The 22,775-nt window shown below is 42.4% G+C and overlaps 1 protein-coding gene across 3 annotated transcripts in view; it reads left to right on the top strand.

The window, feature by feature from the left end:
- si:ch73-242m19.1 overlaps positions 1-22,775 on the top strand; it is a 93,233-nt gene that overhangs the window by 55,833 nt on the left and 14,625 nt on the right. For 2 of the 3 annotated variants that reach the window (XR_004766584.1, XM_035429941.1), the window contains exons 28-41: positions 1,226-1,402; positions 1,679-1,796; positions 7,235-7,403; positions 8,212-8,350; positions 8,569-8,716; positions 8,908-9,003; positions 10,669-10,827; positions 11,256-11,479; positions 11,644-11,782; positions 12,143-12,263; positions 12,695-12,804; positions 12,916-13,065; positions 14,352-14,405; positions 17,933-18,100. Coding sequence is in view for 2 of the 3 variants with exons in the window: in XM_035429941.1 (XP_035285832.1) it covers positions 1,226-1,402; positions 1,679-1,796; positions 7,235-7,403; positions 8,212-8,350; positions 8,569-8,716; positions 8,908-9,003; positions 10,669-10,827; positions 11,256-11,479; positions 11,644-11,782; positions 12,143-12,263; positions 12,695-12,804; positions 12,916-13,065; positions 14,352-14,405; positions 17,933-18,100 (1,972 nt within the window). In the remaining variant the exon portion in view is untranslated. The remainder of the gene's footprint in view (positions 1-1,225; positions 1,403-1,678; positions 1,797-7,234; positions 7,404-8,211; positions 8,351-8,568; positions 8,717-8,907; positions 9,004-10,668; positions 10,828-11,255; positions 11,480-11,643; positions 11,783-12,142; positions 12,264-12,694; positions 12,805-12,915; positions 13,066-14,351; positions 14,406-17,932; positions 18,101-22,775) is intronic. The other variant, XM_035429951.1, reaches the window with a different exon arrangement.

The following is a 22,775-nucleotide window of genomic DNA, read 5'->3' as shown; positions in this document are numbered from 1 at the left end:
AACTGGGTACACATGTTCATCCTATCTGCAACAGCCTATCTCTTTGTTCCCGTTTTGTACATAAACAACCTATGCCATTAGTGTTTTGTATGGCACCTCGATATCCACTCAGAGAGGGCAGAGGTCTGCCCCTGACCTCTGGAAAATACAATTTGCAACTCAGGCCTCAATGACCAGGCTTCACCCATTACACTAAATCTGGGCCTAACTATTTCCAGAGGAGAAAAACTCGAAACCCATCAAATCAAACCTTGAGAAATGGACTCAGAGCTCACCTAACCCAGGGATTTTCCTTCACAAAGGCCCTTTCTAAGACCCTGTTGTATTACAGGGCTGCTCACCACACCACCACTGGAGTCTCTCCTGCCAAGCTGATGCTTAGACATGAGCTGGAGTTGCCCCTGCACAGACTTCATCCCTTAGTGCAGCACTCTTGGTCCAAACAGCAGTAGACAGCTGCCAGCAGAAAACACAGGAGAAGTACAGTAAAAGGAAGAGGATGCGTCCTCCTAGCATTAAAGTACTTGAATGGGTCAGAGAACATTGACCCCACAGATCAAACAAACTCTGCACAACATTAATCTTATGTGCTGAGCATTATCGGTAATGTCTGACATTGTTAGTGATTTCTGAATGCCACAAATCACATAGCATCTACTTTACGGGCATTGGGTTGTGAAATACATTGGATTGGGTTACAAAAACAAAAGCAGGACTGAGTAGCCTGTAAACAGCTTTCTGTCTCCTTATTCAAACATAATGCTGACCACAGAAATGTTTAGCTGGATGTAATGTGTTGCAACTAAGATATTCACTGGATAAAAACTTTTTATCTGCATATTACACCTCAGCTATTGGTTTTGTGAATCAACTGTTATAACCTGTTGCTATGGTTAGGTTTTCTTTTATTTCAGGATTTTAAAACCAACAATTTTGTGTGTGATTTAGACTTGTTCTGAGGCAAAGTACTGAGATTACCATGTTTATCCATAAATATAATGCTCAGCTGTCAACCAATAAGCATGGTAAAAATTATTGTATATGCTTAGCATGTTGCGGTTTATATCTTACCTGAACCATAGGGTATTCCAGTATTCTGAATTCCAAACTTGGGAGATAAAGGAGCCAAAACGAAAAACAAAATTTATTTTAAATAGGATTCAAAGATGGAAGTCCTTAAAAAGTGCTTGAACTTGATGTTAGATAAAATGTGCTTGTGCCCCAGGATGAGCACCCACATGTCTCATTGCTGCATGAGGGCTGAGATTGTGGGGCTGTACCACAGCCTGACTACTTTGCTGGAAGATCTGCCCGCCATCCAGCACTCTCACTTCATGCTGGGTCAGGCATACGAACAGAAGGCTGCCCGTGACTCGGAACTTGGCCTTCAGGCTGACCCCAGGTGAGAACACAGTTGTTATGAATTAATACTGTGCTGTTTTGTGCATAGAGTCTTCCACTGTTAGCAGTGTGTTACTGTTGCACAGATGCATTGTTTCTTGTTTGTGTCGAGCTAAACAGCACTGCATTACTTCACACAGCTGGAGACTAAGTCAAAGGAGGATCCTTATCAGAAGAACACTTGTGTACACAAACATTTTCATATGCAATGATGAAAACACACGCACACACTTGGACACTGTATTGTTAAGCATTGCTATCTTTCTCTGTTGTGCAGGAGTTTCCAACCAAGGCCCAGACGGGTCCTCTCGACAGACGGCAGGACCGTACTCAACCTGTGGTTCATCCCTCATTTCTCTGAGGTCCTAGTCATGTTCCGGTCCCTGGAAGAGATGGTGAGACAGGAACTACTGTCCAAACTGATGGCTCACTCAGTTAAGGGTCCAAAGATACGGGGAGATACCATGTTCTATGAGTAGGGAAACTAGTTTCTTCTGCTTGTTTTCTCACACATACTTCAGTGCTCTGCCTACAAGAGGTTGATTACCTTTTTATCAAGCCATCTGTCAAGCCCTGATTGCACCACCCCATCTATGTTGATTACCAGTACTTAAGAACAGACAATGATTGACAGCAGTATCAAATTCAGTCCAATTATTGAGGACCATGGATACACAGCAGCTTCTTGTCTGAAGAAATGGCAGATGTTCACATTAAAACTGTGTTAATTTCTGTAAGTTTTAACTTGCACATAAATAGTTAAATAAGTACTAGGGTAAGTGTTGGGTGTCCAACATGTGCAAAAAATATTGATGACATAATGTCAGGTGAGCGATCAAGTGTGTGAGTGGTGCATTACTTGAATAATTTTTGGAAATTACATAGTTTGCCCTGGAGAGAGGTTGGCTATTCTGCGTCTGCTTTTTGTATGCTTACTCATGTCTGAAAACTCTCTGTACATATTGTAAATAGCCTAGAAAATATAATATAAGTTTTGTGCTAAAATATTTGAGTAGGTGGTGGTGCCAGTTTGTTTGCGGGTTTCTTTGAAGTGTTTCTGTTTTGTTATTTTAATGCTGGGTAGTGGGTCCAACAGCCTATTGTAGATTGGCTTGACTTCTCCGTGTTTCTGTTTTTCTATTTTGGGCCAGCCAGCCGTTCTCTTTCTTTTGTTTTCTGTGCACTTTTGGTTATGTTTTTCTGTCCTTTTCCCCTGACTGATGACATTTTTACACAACTAATGGACTGATTTACAGCTTTTGGTATAGCCTAGCTGAACTTTGAAGATTTCCTCTGCATGATGTGGGTATGCATCTCCATTCAAATGAGTAGCCTTGGGATAAAACTTACTCATTTAATGTACGTTGGCTGTAGGAACTAAGTGGACCTCTTGGTATCGCTTGTGGTTCCCAATAGTTTAGCTCAGGTCCTAACATATAATTGGGGACTTGCCCGCGACTGTCCTTGTTTTCGTTTGTGGTGATTAAAGAATGATTGTAAGTCATTGGTCGCATGTATTTAAAAAATTTTTTTTTTACGATTGTCAGGATTTCTCTGCATACTGAATTTTGTTTAGCTGGTTGTAGTTGGCTTTTGTTTTGGAAGAATTCATTGTTAATCCAACATTTTAATTAATTTAATGAGTGCATGAAAGCGCAACTCATCGGTATTGTGGACCATTATGATATAAGGATAAATCGTCTGGGTATCCGAAAGGAAATAAAAATCTGTTTTATTGCAAGCCATAATTGATTCGAATACTTAGACTGAGGAAACAGCAAGTATGGAAGAAGGTACTACCCTGGAACATCTTAACCTACAACTGGAGATAGCATTAGCAGAGAAAGAAATTAATTTGCAGTTTAATGAGAAAAAGGACATGAGGAAAAAGGAAATTGAACTCTAGAAACTGGAACTGGAAAGGGTGAGGCTTGAAAATTAGGAGTCAGAGACACAGAAATTGGAGCATAGCATGGAGCTAGAAAATAAAAAAACTTTGCTAACGAAAATGAGATACTTTTTGATATATGGTGTGGCTTATAGGAAATTAATTCAGATTTTTAAAAAGTTGAGAAATATGATTCTTGTGGAGGATTTTAAAGGTCAGTTAGGCAGCAGTAATGGTCGATGGATATGTACTGGTGCAAAAAGGGAATGTTGCTGAGAAAAAAGCATGTGATAATGCAAAGTATGACTTCAAATCCATGATTAAAAGTTAATCTAGCCAGGATAAGGGCAGGTCTTCATTTCATATAGGTAATAAGGGAAAGACAGATGTACCTGTTTGTACTGAGAATGCTTCAGGAGTAAGAGACAGTCTTTGGTTTTCTTCTATTGTAAAAAGAAGGACCAGATGTCTGAGTGTTGGTCATTACAAAGAAAAAATGTAAAGTGTTCCAAAGGAGTGGTTCAGTCAGGACCTGTGATCAAAGTAAGATCTTTATTGACAATAAAGGCAATATATTTATTTTTGGAGGTATGGCACTGTTCTGGAAGCTCTCTCGCCAACCGCGTAGCCAGCGTGGATAATGCCCGGAGGCCCGCAGCCAAACCCCCATAGAGGGGTACACACAGAACAGATCCAGCAGCAATGCAAATTCTTAACACATAGGGATGGAGCTGGGGTGGTGGAGGGGATTTACAAAGCAACGTGCAGCAAGCTTGCATGCAGGAGGAGCAGCCGAATGAGTAGAGGGAGGCTGTTTAAGTAGACCGCCCTGTTATGTGAATGTACTGTGATAGGTGAACATCACTCAGCTGAGACATCAGCTGATTCGCCGGAAGCGGCTTGACTCTCATGGCCTGCCAGAACTACGCAATGCTCCATTTCTAGTGAATACACAGCCACAAGGGTGGAAACATTCACTGTACAAGGGGCTAGATGTGGGGATGACAAGACCAGTACCAAAGGAATGTGCATGATTTGTAATGAAAGGTTCCATTTCTTTGTCTCAGTCAGGGTGGTGACACTGGTGCTGCCCAGTGGAAGGGGTTTTGCCCCTCTCTGAAGAGTCCTTTACTGTGACTAGTGTCTTGGTTCGGGGGTGTCAGATGGGTTCTGTGAATGTACCACGTTGTAGGGTTAACTTGTCATCAGATCTGGTGTCAGTTTTCATCAAAGTTGGTGTTCAGCCTAATCTCCCAGTTGTGGGTGTTACCTTCATACTTGGGAATGATTTAGCACATGACAAAGTACTGGTAAATCCAGGGGTGTAGGAAGCAGGGGGACAGGGGGGGACATGTCCCTCCTAATATTGGAAACCGTTCAACTTGTGTCCCCCAATAATTGGGCGACATAGTATAGGGGCGACATAGCTCAGGAGGTAAGACCGATTGTCTGGCAGTCGGAGGGTTGCCAGTTCAAACCCCGCCCTGGGCGTGTCGAAGTGTCCTTGAGCAAGACACCTAACCCCTAACCCCTAACTGCTCTGGCGAATGAGAGGCATCAATTGTAAAGCGCTTTGGATAAAAGCGCTATATAAATGCAGTCCATTTACCATTTAATTGCACCAAAAAAAATATTTCCCAGAATTATTGACATGCTTCTGGGGTGCAGTCAATAAGTCTATCTGATACAACATGTATCATTCTTTTTAATCACCAAATTCAGATCACGCAGTAGGTTCCTACAAACCAGGAGGCTCAATAAATTGCAATCAGACAATCGATTGGCTACAGTATCAGTCTTTCAAATTCAGCACATTCAAATCGTGCACTGCAAGATTTTGCAAGGAATTTTGCAGTCATACGGGAGGAAGGCACTTGCTTCTGAACTGAACTTCAGTAAATGTACAAGTGATTGTATATTTGCTACGTACAATAAATACTGCATGTAAAATACATATTGTACATACATACATAGAGAACTTCTTTATCCCCATGGGGACATTTCCCTCGCAGCATGTTACATTCACATTTACGAACAGACATTTATACCAAGAAACATACAATCATTCACGCAACAGAAAGGCTGGGCAGCGGAATACATACATACCAATACAAATTGGACATATAGATGCCTATTCAATCAATCTTGACTTTGAGAAAGCCATCCACACATATGTTTGGCCTGTCCATGTACTGCATGCTTATACACAGGGCCAAGTGACTTGAAAGAATTGAGGAAATATTGGGTAGCATTGCTTTGGAATACATCTTATTTAATTTTGGTGAGGCAAGATAGCCTATATTTGTTTGTAGTACCGTAACTTGGCGTCATTTTGATATGAATACTTTTAATGGCAGGCCTGGATTTTGGCAGTCTGAATGAATGAGTTATAGACGGTGTATGTCTTGTATGTGTGAGTAACTTGGCATTTTTGTACGTTGAAAACGTGTTTTTTATGAGATAGATTTTGCACTGACTACAGGAAGGTTAACGCCATAACAAGGGGAGACTGCTATCGTTTTTCGAGGATAGACAACTGTATTGATCGTATCAGTCCAGCTGAGTATGTCAGTAAAGGGCTACAGGCGGGTCCCTCTGACAGATCTTGCAAAAGATACACTATATGACCAAAAGTATTTTGACACCCCTTGGTCTGGGGCTGTTTTTCATGGTTTGGGCTAGGCCCCTTACTTCCTGTGAAGGTGAATCTTAATGCTACAGCATACAATCACATTCTAGACGATTCTGTGCTTCCTCAACAGTTTGGGGAAGACCCTTTCCTGTTTCAGCAAGACAGTGCCCCCAGCGCACACCTAGGTCCATATGGAAATGATTTTGTCGAGAACGGTGTGGAAGAACTTGACTGGCCTGCATAGAGCCCTGACCTCAGTCCCCCCCCCAACACCTTTGGGATCATCTGGAAAGCCAACTGCGAGCCAGGCCTAATTGCCCAATCAGTTCCCACCTCACAAAAGCTCTTCTGGCTGAATGGAAATAAATCCCTGCTCCCGGAGTGGAGGTTGTTATAGCAGCAAAGGGTGTACTAACTTCATATTAATGCACATCATTTTGGATGAGATGTTGGATGTCAGGTGTCCACATACTATTGGCCATGTAGTGTAAATCTGCTTTTGTTATAAATGATGGTCTGTTCCTGTAAATAGTCATGTCATTTGGAATGGAAATGCTCCCGCTACCTTTCAAAGGTTGATTAATCAGGTGTTGACGGGCTTGCATGTTTGTGATACCTACTTGGATGATTTTGTTGTATCTATAGTGCAACCTGGGAAGAGCATCGCCAGCATCTGAATATTAGTGTCATGCACAGGTTTTGCCATTTAATAATCTGACATGTCTCAACTTGAAACTGAACTAAATTTTATGATAAGGACCCATGTCAGTTATCTTCTTTGTGGTTTATTGTTAAATAAATTAAATCAGCTGCTGAATGGCCCCATTAGGTTATGGCACCACACTGTGGTGCAAGGATGACCCCACAATCTTGGATTTAACTGTGCCAGTGTCAACAGTGGCTGGTAGCTCCCCAGTGTGATGTACATTAGGTGACTGCATTACCCAGGGTATGGGAGGGTTCAGTTGGTTAGGGGTCCATGTTTCATCACTCTCCAGCTACTCGTGCTGGTCAGTCGGGCACCCATGAACTGTATCTTAAAGTTACATGTGAAAGGTCTTCCTCCGAATCCACTCTATGCAAGCTTAGCTGTTGTCTGCAGTGTTAAAAGAAGCAGCCAGTGACCTCACATGTTTTGGAGGTGAAACACAGATGCCTACACAAATCAGCATTGGGGTTCCCGCATGAAAATGGCTGTGACTTATTGACCTGAAACAATCAAACTTCTTGGCATTAGGCATTGAATTAGAATTGCCTGCATAGCATTGTCCCATTTGGAAGTACACAGATTCTGAAGCCCTTGTGTGTTATAGGCATGTCACAGAGCCCTCCATCACACCCTGGAGATAGTGTCTTCGCTTCATGATGTCATCTATTACCTGGTCATCTTCTCTCGCCTGGGGGATCAGCCCACCGCCACCCCCTCCATATCCAGAACAAGACTTCGGCTGAGTGCAGACCGAGAGGCCGCAGAAAGCATCGGTATTCATCTGCATAGAGTTGTTGTGGTGTCTTAAACAGACCTCAAATTTTATCATTGTTATAGCAATGCATCACTTTGACTTTGGCATAGCCAAAATTTCACAGGGCACCAAGGCCAAATCAGAAGGATGTAAGCCTAAAAATAAAGTTAAAAATGAGGGAACCAAGGCCAGAAAGCATACTGCAAAAGCACTTTCCTAATCATACAAAACTCACAAGAGAATACAAAAAAGGACATACTAAGAATGTTTATTTGTACCATAAAATAAACTTTATGGCCAGTGGCACCAAAAAATGCTGTCACTCCCTCAATAAACAGAAAAAGTGGCAGTATAGGATGGAATTATATCTTTAAAGTAGTATATCTTGACTGCTATTTGTGATACTAAGCCCTTCTCCTCCAGAGGGCACCACAGACATATCTCCCTGGCAAGACCTGGCAGTTCATTTTTGTCCTCTGTAGGGGACAAGATTCTCTGTTCTTAATCTTAATAACTGTATATTCTAACCTACACTACAAGGGAAATTCATTAAAAATAAAATATATAATAATTTTGAAAGTATTTTCACTGCATCATCCAAGTGTAAAAAATGAGTAAAAAAAAGAAATAATTTAGCTTTTTCTGCTGGGAGGATATAGATTATAAGGCAATCAAAGCAAGGACTTATTTTGATAATAGTATGATATTTGTAATAGTATTAGTGCCTGTCAAACTGATTAGAAGTTATGTTTTTTGTTTCAAGGTTTATTATTATCACTCTGTATTATGTCACTATGCTGTGCTTTACTGACTATTGTGGTGTTTAGGAGCAGAGCTCTCTGACATCCAGAAGCAGATTGATAGCCTTGATGACCCCAGTAGTACCGAGGCTGTGTGCCGTCTGCTCCAGCTGCGCAGGGAGGTGCTGTTCCTACAGTTTGATGCAGCTGTGCGCCATCAAATCAGGTAGGACTGATGGAGTTTTGAAGGGGGTGGGGGTGGGGAGGGTGAGAGCAGTGCTGTAGACAGCAAAACTGAAGCTTAGCTGATAGACTCAGAAACCATTCAGAACCGTACAATGTCAGATGACCTGTCAGATATCAGGATGTCTTCAGGTGAACAAACATAAATCAGTGATTTCACACTATTTTTTCCATGCTATTGTTTTCCCTCTTCAACCCCAGGGAGATGTTCCTCTCCAAAGGCGACTGTGCGGCCTATCAGACAGTGAGCGACAACATGGGGCATGCCCTCCCTATGTTGGGTCACAGCAGGAGTGTGTATGACTCCCAGCTTCCCCTGCCTCAGCCCTTGCAGCTACACTGCCCACAGGTACGCACATTTACATTTCATATCAGTTAACCAAGGGGGAGTCAAGTAAGAGAAAATGGGCCCTAGGTCAGTGCAGCTGTTTCCTAACTAGCTGGGGGAGTTTCAAGTAAGGACAGACTAATCAGACTCTAAGTAAATGGAGCCCAAATGCCCAGATCAGTCATGTGAATTTCTATGTTTCCTGGGGGCAGACCCAGAAACTGTTTCCATGGAGATGTTTCCTCGCACTGCATGGTGCATTCCCTCTGACCATCTGTAATATCCTGCCCATTGAGTACTGCATGCAGGTAATGCTCTTACCCAGTTCTAACAATCAGAATTTTCTATATATAGCCACGTTTCCACCGCAGGTACTTTCCCCAGGAACTAGGAACCTTTTGAGGAACTTAGTGCGTTTCCACCGCAGGGACCAGGGTCTAAGTTCCTGGGACTTTATTTTACCCCCAAAAAAGTCCCTGCTCGGGGGGTAGTACTTTCCAAAAGTACCGGAACTTTTGGGGTGGGGTGCAAGCGCTGAATATTTCTGATTGGTCGACTACTCGCAGTATTTTATTTCAACCGCCATTTTTAAAAATCTGCAGCTGCAAATCGATTAATTTTCATAATAACTGGAATTCAAACTTGTATGCTATGCGGCGCAGTAGCCTACTTTTGGTTATAACCTGCCAACGTCTTGGAATTATAAGATGTGTGCTATTCTGTTCTTTTCTTGCTTTAGTATTCGTTTTATAAAATGCTAAGCATTCGTGCTGGGACAGCATATTACGTGCCAAAACATTCAAACGGTTTAATTCGGTTGCTGAATATTTTCTTCCGGATTTTCTTTGTTAGCCTGTTATAATTGACTCAAAACATTTGATACAGTTATGTGAGGTATGCGGTAGTTCTGCGTAATTTACATTGGTGATACAGTAAAAGCAAACTGGAAATCACCTTCAGCACTTTTTGTCAGGGTAAAATAGCAGGTTAATTCTAGTAATCATCCCTTTTGCTCTTTCAGACTGCCATAATTTTACTCTGCGATTCTTCAATTCCACAAAAAGACCAGGAAGACTATGGACTAATTTATGGTGCATGGTTCGCATCTGGAGGGCACACTTCGCTGCTCAGTTAGGGTTGGTAACCCGTTGTATAAGTGGAATAAACCCCTCAGGGCTGTCCCGGTTATTAGAAAATAATGTAGGCTACTTCAGTGGTAGTATGGGGTTACAGAATAAATCATACGACAGACAGACCGAATACGACGTGGCTTTTTCATACGTCAGTGGACTAATTTGCCTAATCTTCGCGGATCTTTAGACCGCGGTGGAAACGCAGACAACAATGGGCTGAAGGAACCTTTTAGTTCCTTGAAAAGTAGTTCCTGGGACTAAACGTTCTGGCTACTTTGGGTGGAAACGTGGCATATGTGAAGAGTCATTGATCAGGGTTGTGATTAGTATATTGTTTAATGCATCAAGCATTTATAAATAGTTTCAGCTTGCTGATTTGAATTGTACTTGGTATGCTCCAGCTAAATATTTTTAAGGTCTGTTTCCAAAAACCTTTCATAGAAAAACCATAAAATTTGCTTATGCATAAGAAATGGTCATTGCAAATGTACTGATTTTTTTAAATTTATAAAGCAGCCCCAAACAAGGATAAAAAATAACAGCTGTATGTTCATCAGCATTTGTGTACCCTCACCATGCTGGCCATGTTGTGCCCAGAGCCTCCTGTTGTAAGCCCTCTACACCATGGCTGACAAACCATGGAGATCCAGAGTCTGCTGGTTTTTATTGCAACAAAGCACTTAATTTACAAATTAAAGCCATTGATTGAAGTTAATCAACCTCACTTGGTTTCTTTGGTCTAAATTCTGGTGGTTTTAAAGAGAAAATAAAGAACCAGCTGAGCCTGTGGGTTGCGGACCCCTGCTCTGCACCTTTCTCTCCGCTGCCCTCTGTCTGCAGCTGTGTTTCAGTGGCCTCAGTGACCGCAGCAGGTTGGCGGCGAGTGGTGAGATTCTGGCGGTGCACCTTCTAATGGAGGATGTGCTGAGCTGCAATCGGGATGCCGTTCCTTTCCGGCTGTGTTCCAGTGACGACAGCACCGCCAAGCAAGGCGAGGAGGTACTGCAAAACTAAACTGTAACGGCCAGTGTCTTTTCTGTTAATGAATCAAAATAAATGCACTGTAAGCATTGGTGTAGCATTTGTCAATGTCATTACAGAAAAATAAGTAAAATACCTTAGCATTATGCATTAAGTGTGACTCGGAAATATGCTTTCGGGGTGACTTTTTTTTAACTTACTACCATCAAGAAGTTGTCTTTCTTGTTTTATATCTTAATGGACACTCTTTTCCAAAGTGATGTACACATTATTTTTTACACACTCGGTCCTTAAGGAGAACATCTTTGTTCAATTTCAGCATCAAGGGGCAACAGAAAGAGATTGTCCTCAGTGTTGTTACTCTTTTCCAAGTTCCCATAGCATGCAGGCGTTATTCATGTGCGGTCTAAGGCTAGGTGATGATGACAGGGCTGCGTGTGTAACAGGAGGTCGGGGGCTGCTCTGAGACGGAAGGGGACGGAAGCTTGAAGGTGGCGGAATGTACCTCTGCTCCCCACCGGAACCCCTTACAGGTTTACTCAGCACTGAGGTCATTCCTGGTGCTCTGGAAGCAGCTGGAGGTGTTCAAGGAGAGCTGGGGGCAGCGACAGCTTGGTGTGGAGCAGATCAACACACCCGCGCTTTACAAGCGTTTCTCCACGCTCTACAGGTCAGAGGTCCCTCAAACTAACATATTGACACAGAGGCCATATTCCAGTTAATAATTACTTTGTTATTACTGCAGATCAGAGTGTCAGTGAATGTGGTCTATAACTGCTGCTTATCCTCTTGAGTGTCAGTGAATGTGGTGTGTTCCTAATGCCGGCTCTGCAGAACAGAAATTGTCTACCCCAGCATGAGAGCATTGGCCCGGCAGCTGGGCAAAGAGGGAGAGTATCGCTTACCCCTGACTGACAGCCAACCTATCCCACCTCCGACTGGAGCTTCTGAGGCAGATATCAAGGCGCAACAGGTACAGAACCACGTTGCCAGTACCCCTTCTACCTCACCATTATGTAAGGAGGAAGCCATTGTTTTCCGAAATTTGATTTGGTAGGGACTTCATACTGGCACAGGCTCAGGAAGGGTCAGCACTGAGAGGAGAGCATTGTTATGTGTTCTCCACCCAGTCACACATTCATTCCTGATGTTCCTAATGAGCACATGATCTTATTACAACACTCTATGACTCCAACCCTGCCCATTGGACACTGACGGTATAAGAACAGGCAGATTGTCTGATTATTGTTTGACCTTGCATGTTAAGATTTTGTATCTTTGAGTGACTGTTGGCTTTTCCTGCTTGTAACTCATTGACTGTGTGCTGTGCCAGCTACACAGGCTGCTAGAGAGCACTGAGGAGGACATGATCATGGCGACGCAGAGGCGGATTGCTCGAGAACTGAACCTGGTCATTGCAGAAAGAGCACGACAGGACACTGGCCTTCCCACTGGTACACCTGTGCCCCTGAGCTGCACTCAGTGGATTACACCCCTGGGGACAAATTAGACTGTAGAACCACAAGGGCTACATGAAGCATCACATTTGTGACATTACAACGACCACAATTGCCATATCGCAGAACCCGAAGGGCCACATCAAACTTCACAGTGACCACAAGGGCCTCATACTCAGACACCATCACATATCCCCAATGGTTACATTGCAGTGGCTGTATCACATGCTCACAAGGGTCACATTACAACAACCACATATGTCACAGCATAAGGCATTAAGGGTCTGCATAATGGGGCTGCATAAAATATTAAGTATTCACTGGAGGATCCAAAAGCCAAGTCATACACAATCCCAGAGGCCACATCATGCATGGCAGGGGCCCACATCACTGACTGAAATCTGCCCCTTCTGCCATTCTGTGACCAGAGCTGTGGAAAAGAGGTTCCATGCAACACATATTCTCCCCTGAACGGCCGCTGATTGTGGAGAACTTCATCCAGCAGCTGATGGAAGGTGCAGAGGAGACAGGAGGCAGAGTAAGTACCTTTCACTCACCCACTTCCAGAAGAGCAGCCACTGTCTTACTAATTAAAAAGCAGCATCTGCAGGTGACATATAATGTGTGATGTGCATTATGTGTTCTCCAGGTGACATTCTCCCGAGGACATCTGCAGGCGAGCCTGACAGCACTGGCATTTGCCGTGATGGGCCGAGAGAGGAACTGCTTCCAGGCGTACTCCCTATTCTACGAGCATATCCTACAACAGGAGAGCCAGCTGCTCTATCGCAAAGAACAGGTATGCTAACCTGTGCAGAGAGGAGGTGCTGTTACTGTGTTCCTCAGTAAGCAGGTACTGTAACCATGTTCCACTCAGAGAAGGCACATCACAGTGTTTCACAGATGGCAAGTACTGTTGTTATGTATCACTCAGACTATGTGCTGTCACCACGTTCTACTGAGACTAGGTATTGTCCCCATGTTCCATATGTAGCAGGGTCTGTGACCACATTCCACTGAGACTAGGTACTGTCACAATGTTCCACATGCATCAGGGTCTGTCGCCATGTTCCACTCAGACTAGGTACTGTCACCATGTCCCACATGCTGCTAGGTCTGTCACCATTTTCCACCGAGACTAGGTACTGTCACTATGTTCCACATGCAGCTGGGTCTGTGACCACATTCCACTGAGACTAGGTACTGTCACAATGTTCCACATGCATCAGGGACTGTCACCATGTTCCACTCAGACTAGGTACTGTCACCATGTTCCACATGCTGCTAGGTCTGTCACCATGTTCCACATGCTGCTAGGTCTGTCACCACATTCCACTGAGACTAGGTACTGTCAGCATGTTCCACATGCAGCAGGGTCTGTCACCATGTTCCACTCAGACTAGGTACTGTCACCATGTTCCACATGCAGCAGGGTCTGTCACCATTTTCCACCGAGACTAGGTACTGTCACCATGTTCCACATGCAGCTGGTTCTGCGATCACATTCCACTGAGACTAGGTAGTCACCATGTTCCACATGCGGTAGGGTCTGTCACCATTTTCCGCTGAGACTAGGTACTGTCACCATGTTCCATGTGCAACAGGGGCGGTCAAAATATTCCACTAAGAGAAGGAACTGTCACCACATTCCACTGAGACTAGGTACTGTCACTATGTTCAATGTGCAACAGGGACTGCCAAAATGTTCCACTGAGAGTAGGTACTGTCACCATGTTCCAATGAGAGCAGAATGGCATGTCAAGCGAGATGTGTTTTTAAGACAATGGGAAGTAATCCAAAATCCTACTGCTTTAAATGACTATTTTATTTTTTGACATGCTTACCTTGAGAAAAGGATACAGTTTTTTTGTCCACCTGAGTATTTTATTTAACCAGTTCCCATTTTTGTACTCAGTGACAACCGTGGTGTCCCTTGCAGGATTCAACCTGTACCCCACTTGTGATGAGTCCACATCTTTCACCTCTGCACCACTCTGCCATCCAGTGATAGCCTTTGTTTGTGACAATCTGAACAGTAGTGACTGTGGTGTTAAGCCACTCTCTGTGATTTTTTTCTGTGTCTAGGACATGAAGGCACTGGAGGAGTCACAGAGACAGAGCTGTGGAGCTGAAATTCAGGTATTTTTGGGTCTAACTCTGAAGTTAATTAAGTTCTGTAAAATCATGCCACTGACTGACTGACTGATCATGGTCTCTTGTTTGGGAGATTTAAGTGGAGGGTTGGTGAGGAGATGGAATGTGGAATGAGCATATACAGTGCCCACCATAATGTTTGGGACAAATACTTTTAAATTTGGCTCTGTTCTCCACAATTTCCAATTTGTAATCAAATGATTCACATGTGGTTAAAGTGCAGATTAATTTTGGTATCACCATGTAGAAAATATACAGCACTTTTTATACATAGCACCCCTAATTTCAGAGCACCATAATGTTTGGGACATATTAATTTTATGTAAATGAAAGCACTCATGTTTAGTACTTTGCCGCATATCCTTTGCATGCACTGACTGCTTGAAGTCTATGATCCATCTACATCACCAGGTGCTCAGTATCTTTAGTGATGCTCTGCCTGGCCTGTATTGCAGACATTATCAGCTTCTGCTCGTTTCAGGGGCTAGCTGTCTTAAGTTTTCTTTTCATTATATGAAACGCATGTTCAGTTGGATTCCGATTGGGTGACTGACTTGGCCAGTCAAGAATTTTCCACTTTTTGGCTTTGAAAAACTCTTTTGTTTGGGATTATTGTCTTATTGTAGGAGGGAGCACCATCCAATGATTTTGGAGGCATTTGCTCAAACTTGACCAAATACAGTGCTTCTAGCTGCAGCCATTACATACAAGTGAGCCAGTACCTATGATAGCCATACATGGGAAAATCATTACACCCCCACCACATTTTACAGATGCTATGCTTTGGATCTTGGATAGTTCCCTTTGGCCTCCACACTTTGTTCTTGCCATCACTTTGATATAAGTGAATCTTGGTCTCTTCTGCCCACAAAACCTTTTTCTAGAAGCCTGCAGGCTCTTTTAAGTACTTCTTCACAAACTGTAACCGGGCGTCTAACTAGTGGTTTGCGATACATCCATACCTGCCTCCTGAAGAGTGTTTCTGATCTGTTGGACATGTGTTTGGGGGTTTTTATTCATTATGGTGCAAATTCTTTGGTCATCAACTTTAGAATTCTTCCTTGGCCTACCAAGCCCTTTGCAATTACTGAGCTCACCGGTAATTGAGCTTTCTTCTTAATGATGTGCCAAACAGTTGATTTTGTAAGCTTATGTCAGTTTGACAGTTTTTCTTATTTCTGCCTCATAATGGCTTCCTTGACTTTCATTGGCAGAACTCTGGTCCTCATGTTGAAAAACTTAAAACTCCAAAAACAGAAACTAGAAATGGAAAGCTCTTAGGACTCGTACACACTAGCATTAAAACCCATTTCAAAAAGCGTTTCAGCTCCATAAAACCCTCAAATCCATACTTTCGGGTTGCAAAAAAATTCATTTTAAATATTGCAAAATTGACAAAGAAATACTGCAATATTTAATTTTAAGACCCCTTGGAGCTAGGATTGGAAATGTTTAAAAAACCTTTAACTGTGTTTAGCCGTGAATGTATGCAGGATCAGTTGTGGAAACCTACCTGTAGAATTATTTCCCTTCATGAACAAATGACATACATTACTTCATAGTTAATTTGCCAGTTGAACATTTTTGTTTATTTTATTATGATTATCATATTTTACCTCTATATTATGGCTGCCTATTGCAGTTCAACTTGGATGGCAGAGGAGATGCGTTGCATCACTACAAATGTTTGGAAAGCGGCAAATCAATCCATGTTGTTAATTTCACTTTTTTTTTGGCCGTAAACATCACTATGGTACACCTAGTAACACAAAAGATCAAGTCCGCAGTTAAGGAAACGTACTGTGTGGAGTGCATTCTAGGTGTCGAAAACCACTGAATGCATTAAGTAATGTGTAGGGTCGGGTCATAGAAGCAAAAACCTCTCAACTAAAATGTTTATGAAATGTTTTGAAAAACCACAAGTTTGTATGAGGCCGTATACCTGCACTAAGGTAGAAATTGTACACAGCAATCATAAACACCTGTGAAGCCATTTGTCCCAAATGTTACTGTGCCCTGAAATGAAGGGGGTATGTATAAAAAGAGGTGTAATTTCTACATGGTGAAAACCAAAATGTATAAAAATACCCTCTAGTAAAAGCTGAGAATATGCTTTACTGTTTTATCACAACTCTACAATTGTGGAGTACAGAGCCAAATCAAGAAAACAAACATTATGGAGGGCACTGTATATCCATCTACCATGGTTATAGGTTTCATTTGATGCATTTGCCTCTGTGGGAGAGGTTCTACTGGCCAGAGGGAGATGCTTGCAGGGTTCCGACAGTAGGGGGCAGCAGACTGTAATTTTTCCTCAAAAGGACAGCTTCCACTATTCTGCATTGTACTTCACGTCACACTGCGTTGCATTTCAGGGTGATACTTCACTATCTAAAGATGAATGTTTAGATTTTAAGATAACATTAGTATTTGGAAAAAATAAAGCCCTAATACCAGAAAATATTTTTTATGGATCCAGTAACTCTTTTGTCATATTACAACAGTTTGCTATATCAAACTTGTAAGACCCTAAATAGGGACGTCAAACCTGTTTTGGCGATTTTTCAGAAAAAATATTTTGACAGTTTATTTTTCACAATGTCATAAATGTTACTCAAATAACAACATATAAATACCTAACTTTTCAGAAAATAAGCTGTTTTCTTTAATACAATTTATTATCTGCTTCCCTCTTCCTGTGTAATCATTCTAGTTGCAGATGGAGGTGACACCTTCTGCTGGCAATGTATTCACAGGTGTTCCATGCACAAACATTAAAACTAAATTGGCATCCGGGCTCACTTTAACAGGTCATTTGACTTTGTTCACAAGCATTTGTGCCTGCACCTAACGCTGCACCAATTAGGTCATTATAAAAAATCTACCCTCATTGAAGGTACACGTTTTGTTATAATAAACAATCACTGTGAAATGTTTTACGTATTATTCGGTTATTATGTATTCATGCTTTCATATATTTGAGTGTCCTAAAATTTTAAGCTGCTAGTGTCCTGAGGAACTTGGAATTCTACAATAGAGTTCCGAAACAAAAGTAGTTTATGTGGAAATACAAAGAACATACATGCAATTTTGCCTCTGCTGGGAAGATCTCGAGGTAGTAGCGCCAAATGAAACCGGTAACTACTCTATCAGTCCATTTTATAAACTGCTTACTCCTGGTCAGGGTCATGGGGGGGGGGCTGGAGCCTATCCCAGCATTGGGTGAAAGGCAGAAATACACGCTGGAGGGGTCACCAATCCATCACAGTGTGCATATATCTGTCCTTGAGCATATATTTATGTGCAATTGTGCCTGCATGTATGTCTGTCTGCAGATATTTGCATGGCTGTGAGTGGGCGATGAGTGAGTGTAAGGTCAAGAGTATGGAGTGAGACTATGTGTATGTATGTATGTAGGCATGGAATGTGATTGCTTAGTGTATGTTGTGTGACAGGTGAGGCAGGCAGGTGTGTGTGACTGATCCCTGAATGTGATGCGCTGATTGTCCCAGGTAGCTGAGCTCTGTCGGGGGATAATGATGGAGATCACCGCCCTGCGCACGCGATTGGTACAGATGGAGGATGACCGGATGAGCTTACAGCAGCAGCTGAATTTCGAACACCAGCACCGCTATGACTCTTTGGTCCAACATCTTTTCTCATCCTGCATTCAGCTGAAGGTAGGTGCCTGTATCGCGGCTGTCCTTCTATCTGTGAAGGAATGTTAGCTGGCTAGTTGGCTAATTAGCTTGTTGTCTATTCTGTCTTTCAAGGGAAAATCAATTAAATTATATTTTATTTGTATTACACCTTTTTACGGAGACACTGTCACAGACACTTTACAAGAGAATAATGTTTGTGATGGTAGTGACTTGGGATGTGTACGAGTAATGGATTTATTCATTACTCGTTGGATATATGCCTACTTGATCTTTTTTATTTTCTCATAAAGGCTATGCATGTACGATTATGGGCTCTATTTTCCGGAATCAATGTTGCAGGGCGCATGGGCTTCGTCAGTGGCGTGGCTTATGGGTGCAGTGTGCGTGACTACTGAATGTAATGGTAGTTTTGTGACTAGGGGCAAAGAGTACACAGCTCAAAGCGCATGAAACAGGTCATAACTATATTCATCATAATCCTGCTGGATTATGATGAATATATTATCAGTGGGTGTGTTGCAGCAGAATTCACTCATAGCCAATCAAATTACCTCTTTTTATTCCCCTTAAAGGGGAATTTCACTTTATAACACTTCAGGGGGCATTTTCACACCTACCCGGGCTTTTGTGTGCACCCCAGACAGTTTTTAGGTTGCTTGCTTCAATATTTTGATATTTTGATATTTAGATATACGCATGTAAGCAAATCCCCCCCCCCCCCGCCCCCATACAATAGAAGCCCATTCAGCATCAAACTCCACGGTAGACTCTTTGTACGTCCCTGCTTCTCCTGACTGATATTGTCCTTCTAATGAATGTGTCGCTCTTCATTTTTTGAATAGTTATTTAATTATGTTAATATTTTACGCTCTTTTGTTGCTTTCCTTTACAAATGCAGGAAGTTGACCCAGGCAGTTTAGTGTCGAACTCAAGGATGCATATCATTGCGCGACTTCTGATGTGGGCGTACCTGCAGAAAATAACATTAGGTTGGTCGTAGAAATAGTGTTGTATTACTACTAGCTAGCAAAACCGAAATGTCTGAGGATGAAATAAATGGATGGTGGCACCCTATAACAACAGCCAGCAAGCTGTCTAACTGTTACCGTAGACATCCTATCACAGACAGACACGATAGCTTTAGCCAGTCCGCTTAGTACCTACCTTGAGCGGTTCGACCAACAATGGGAAAACGGAGGGTACAACTCTGGGCTTCAAACGGTCGCCTTGGTAGTTGGTGGCTTCAAAGTGGTCGCTGCATACAGTCCTCGTTTGCGAACTTCTTCGGCTGATATGTTGGGGTGTCTGATTACATCCAGCCATGTCTGGCACAAAGACCCTGTTTACACTTGGTTTTAAAATGTATCTTGGGCGATCGGATCACAAGTGGACAGCGCTAAATACAAGCGCAAACGACCACCAAGATGCATTGTGATCCGATCACTCAAACCACTTGCCGAGGTGGTCTGGGATGCATTTGACCACATATCTTTTGTAGTGTAAATGCTAATGCGTCCTGATGCGTCCCCGACAAGGACGTAACAGGAAAATACATCACATTGGGATGGCAGGTATGCCATCCCGCCAAGTTACGCCTTGGCGGGGGCATGCCCCATACCTATGCAGCACCGAGAGTTTCTCACTTTTCAGGGTTCCCCACAGAAATAACCACAACAGCCACAGACACTCAGCCCTTAAAAACATTAAATTCTGTACATTCTGACCCAATTTCAACAGACAGATTTCATAAACAACTTCACATGTCCACACAATAAAGCCCCAAACTAAGGGGATTTTGCGTTTTCTCCTTCTTCTTCTCTTTCTTCTTCTTCTTCTTCTTCTCATTCTTATTTTTCCTGCCGCCTATCCCACTAACAACATGTCTCCCCATTGGACATTTTACCGACACCAGCCAAATCTTCACCTACACGACCCAATCAAAAACGCGCATACACACGCAAAATACCCATACCTTCTTACTCTGAAACATTTGCAGTTTAAACAGCTAGTCTGCCTGTGGCCTAGTGGGCAAGGTCCCAGTCTTGGGAATGTGGGGTTCTAGGTTCAAGCCTGGCTAGGAACACGTTTCTTCAACCTGCTTTTACCCTCACTAATAATTGTCTACTACTTCTCAATTATTGCTTTTGCACCATATCTACACGCCATTCACTGAACGTATACACTGCATTATGACGTACCGTCTGCACGTTCAGTTATTAACTGGCTACAATATTGCAGAGCCATATGGATTCAATGGGAGCTCTTCTGTGCTTACTGGCCTGTGTTCTTTAAAACCACGGACAGGTTTGCTAATGATATTTCAGGCATTGCACAGCTATGTCATGGTGCTGCACTAACAAAGTCACACACTGGTAAACTTCCGGTTGAAGGATTGAATCCCACCTCGCCCTCAGGCAGATAATTTCCTATTTTACACTAACGTTTTCTTACGCTTATATTTGCTTTACCAAAACTCATTCATGGCCACCCATATGCATTTCATGACGGCAAATGTATTCCTTTTATTTAAAAGTTACACCAGTTCACCACTGTGCCATTTCTACTAACTATATTTCTTCACTTGGCTACCGTACAAAACCTTCTTATCAGCAAACTCCACGTTTCTACATTCATGTTACCTCGCCCTGTTCTCTATCTAGCCACTTACAAACAATTACTACGTATGTACATTCTGTAACTCCCCATTAAAACATTACATTTAAAATCATGACTCACTCATAATTATAACTACTACTACTGAACATGAGAAAAGCACATCAGTGCAATAGATTTCACACAATATTAACCCTCCACTTTAACAACCAATACTTTATACCGACTGTTATATATACCGTTCCATAAGGAAACTAAGCTCACTCATGGTCACTTCATTTACTTCGCACTGTAGTCTGTGATCATGTCAACCTTCACCTACATGCCCATTCTGCTAAAAACATTGTTTCAACTACGCAATTTCATAATTTCTTCTAATTTCTCTCACACTGTTGTTATTTTCTCATATGCAAAGCCTGTTGGGACATATGCGTCTGCTCTTATTCTCCACTATCAAGTTTTCCGGTTCTAGCCTAGTAAAACAGCGAAGAGGATTCCTACCTGCAGATAAGCCTATCAAAATGCCTTATAAACTTTACAAACACTAGTGCATCTCCATGAAATAACAGACAATGGAGCAAGACAGAAGGCTACACAAGTTGCGACATAGGGAGCTCTAATTTTACGAGCTTGCTGATTCTTTTGTCAATCAAGGCTCGTTGGATGGCCGTGAGTACATACACTGGCCATATTTCACCTGCGTTTCTCATGCATTTACTCTTACGCCACCGCACCCTTTGTCACAGCCACTGTTTTACATATATAGCAAACCGAAACTGCTAAACGGTACACGCTCATCATGTACAAATTCACACAAGGATAGCCATAATCCACAACTGTTTCTTACAGGGTCACTTCGCATTTCTCACTCTCATAATAAAACGCTTTGCAAAAAGAAATTATATCTCATAAAAAAACACGTTTTCAACGTACAATAATGCCAAGTTACTCACACATACAAGACATACACCGTCTATAACTCATTCATTCAGACTGCCAAAATCCAGGCCTGCCATTAAAAGTATTCATACATCAAAATGACGCCAAGTTACGTTAAAATGACGTCTTGTATGTGTGAGTAACTTGGCATTTTTGTACGTTGAAAACGTTTTTTTTATGAGATTACATTTGTTTGGCAGACGCTTTTATCCAAAGCGACGTACAAAAAGTGCATTTCATGGTCATAGACAACTACTAAACACAGGTTCAATAAGATACAATACTTTTTTTGTACAGCTATTTCTAGCCAAGAACACAGTTTAGTTCACACAGTGAACAGTATTCTGACCTAACCTCTGCAAAGCCAACTAGGCAGAAGAATAAGCTACAGTATTAGGACAAATACAAATTACCAAAAAGTGCTGGGATGGGGCAACATGTAACAAGTGTCATAAAGAAGGGGGGGGGGGTGGATTTAGAGTGAAATATAGAACGTGGTGGTAGTTAGTCCAGGTATAGTCTGAAAAGATGAGTCTTCAGGCCACGGCGGAAGATGGGTAGTGAGGGGTAGGTTCAGAGAGGGACGGGGAGTTCGTTCCACCACTGGGGAGTTTTGTCTCAACAGTTGGAATAGTCCGTAAATGTATATTAGTTCTTGAAACATTTTTGTTTTCTTAGCTAGCCCATGCGGAACAAATCTGGCGCTTGTCTGGCGACAGACTCTTGACCTTCCAGCGAAAGTGACGTAGGCAGTAACGAAATCTGAACACAAGTGGTCAGCTGGACACCTTGGAGACGCATGATAGACACAGGTGTGAACGGCGATGTGTCTTGGCTTCTTCTCGATTTTGCCGCGAAACAAAATCGAAGAAAAAGAAAAAATGGAAACCCTACTAGTACGTGGACTTGCGCTCAAAAAAAGGTCTTTGTTTCTAACGTTAGACATTTAAAATGAAATAACTAATCGAAAAATTAAAGTCTGACACATTCATTTAGAAGGACAATATCAGTCATGAGAAGTAGGGACGCATGGTTACAATGAGTCTAACGTGGAGTTTGATGTTGAATGGGCTTCTATTGGGTGCGGGGGGTTGCTTACACGGGTATATCTAAATATCGAAATATTGCAGCAAGCAAGCTA

The sequence above is a fragment of the Anguilla anguilla genome, chromosome 1, assembly GCF_013347855.1.
Source record: "Anguilla anguilla isolate fAngAng1 chromosome 1, fAngAng1.pri, whole genome shotgun sequence".
Lineage (NCBI taxonomy): Eukaryota > Metazoa > Chordata > Actinopteri > Anguilliformes > Anguillidae > Anguilla > Anguilla anguilla.
The sequence above is the reverse complement of the archived record's forward strand: the minus strand, read 5'-3'. Positions and strand labels throughout refer to the sequence as shown.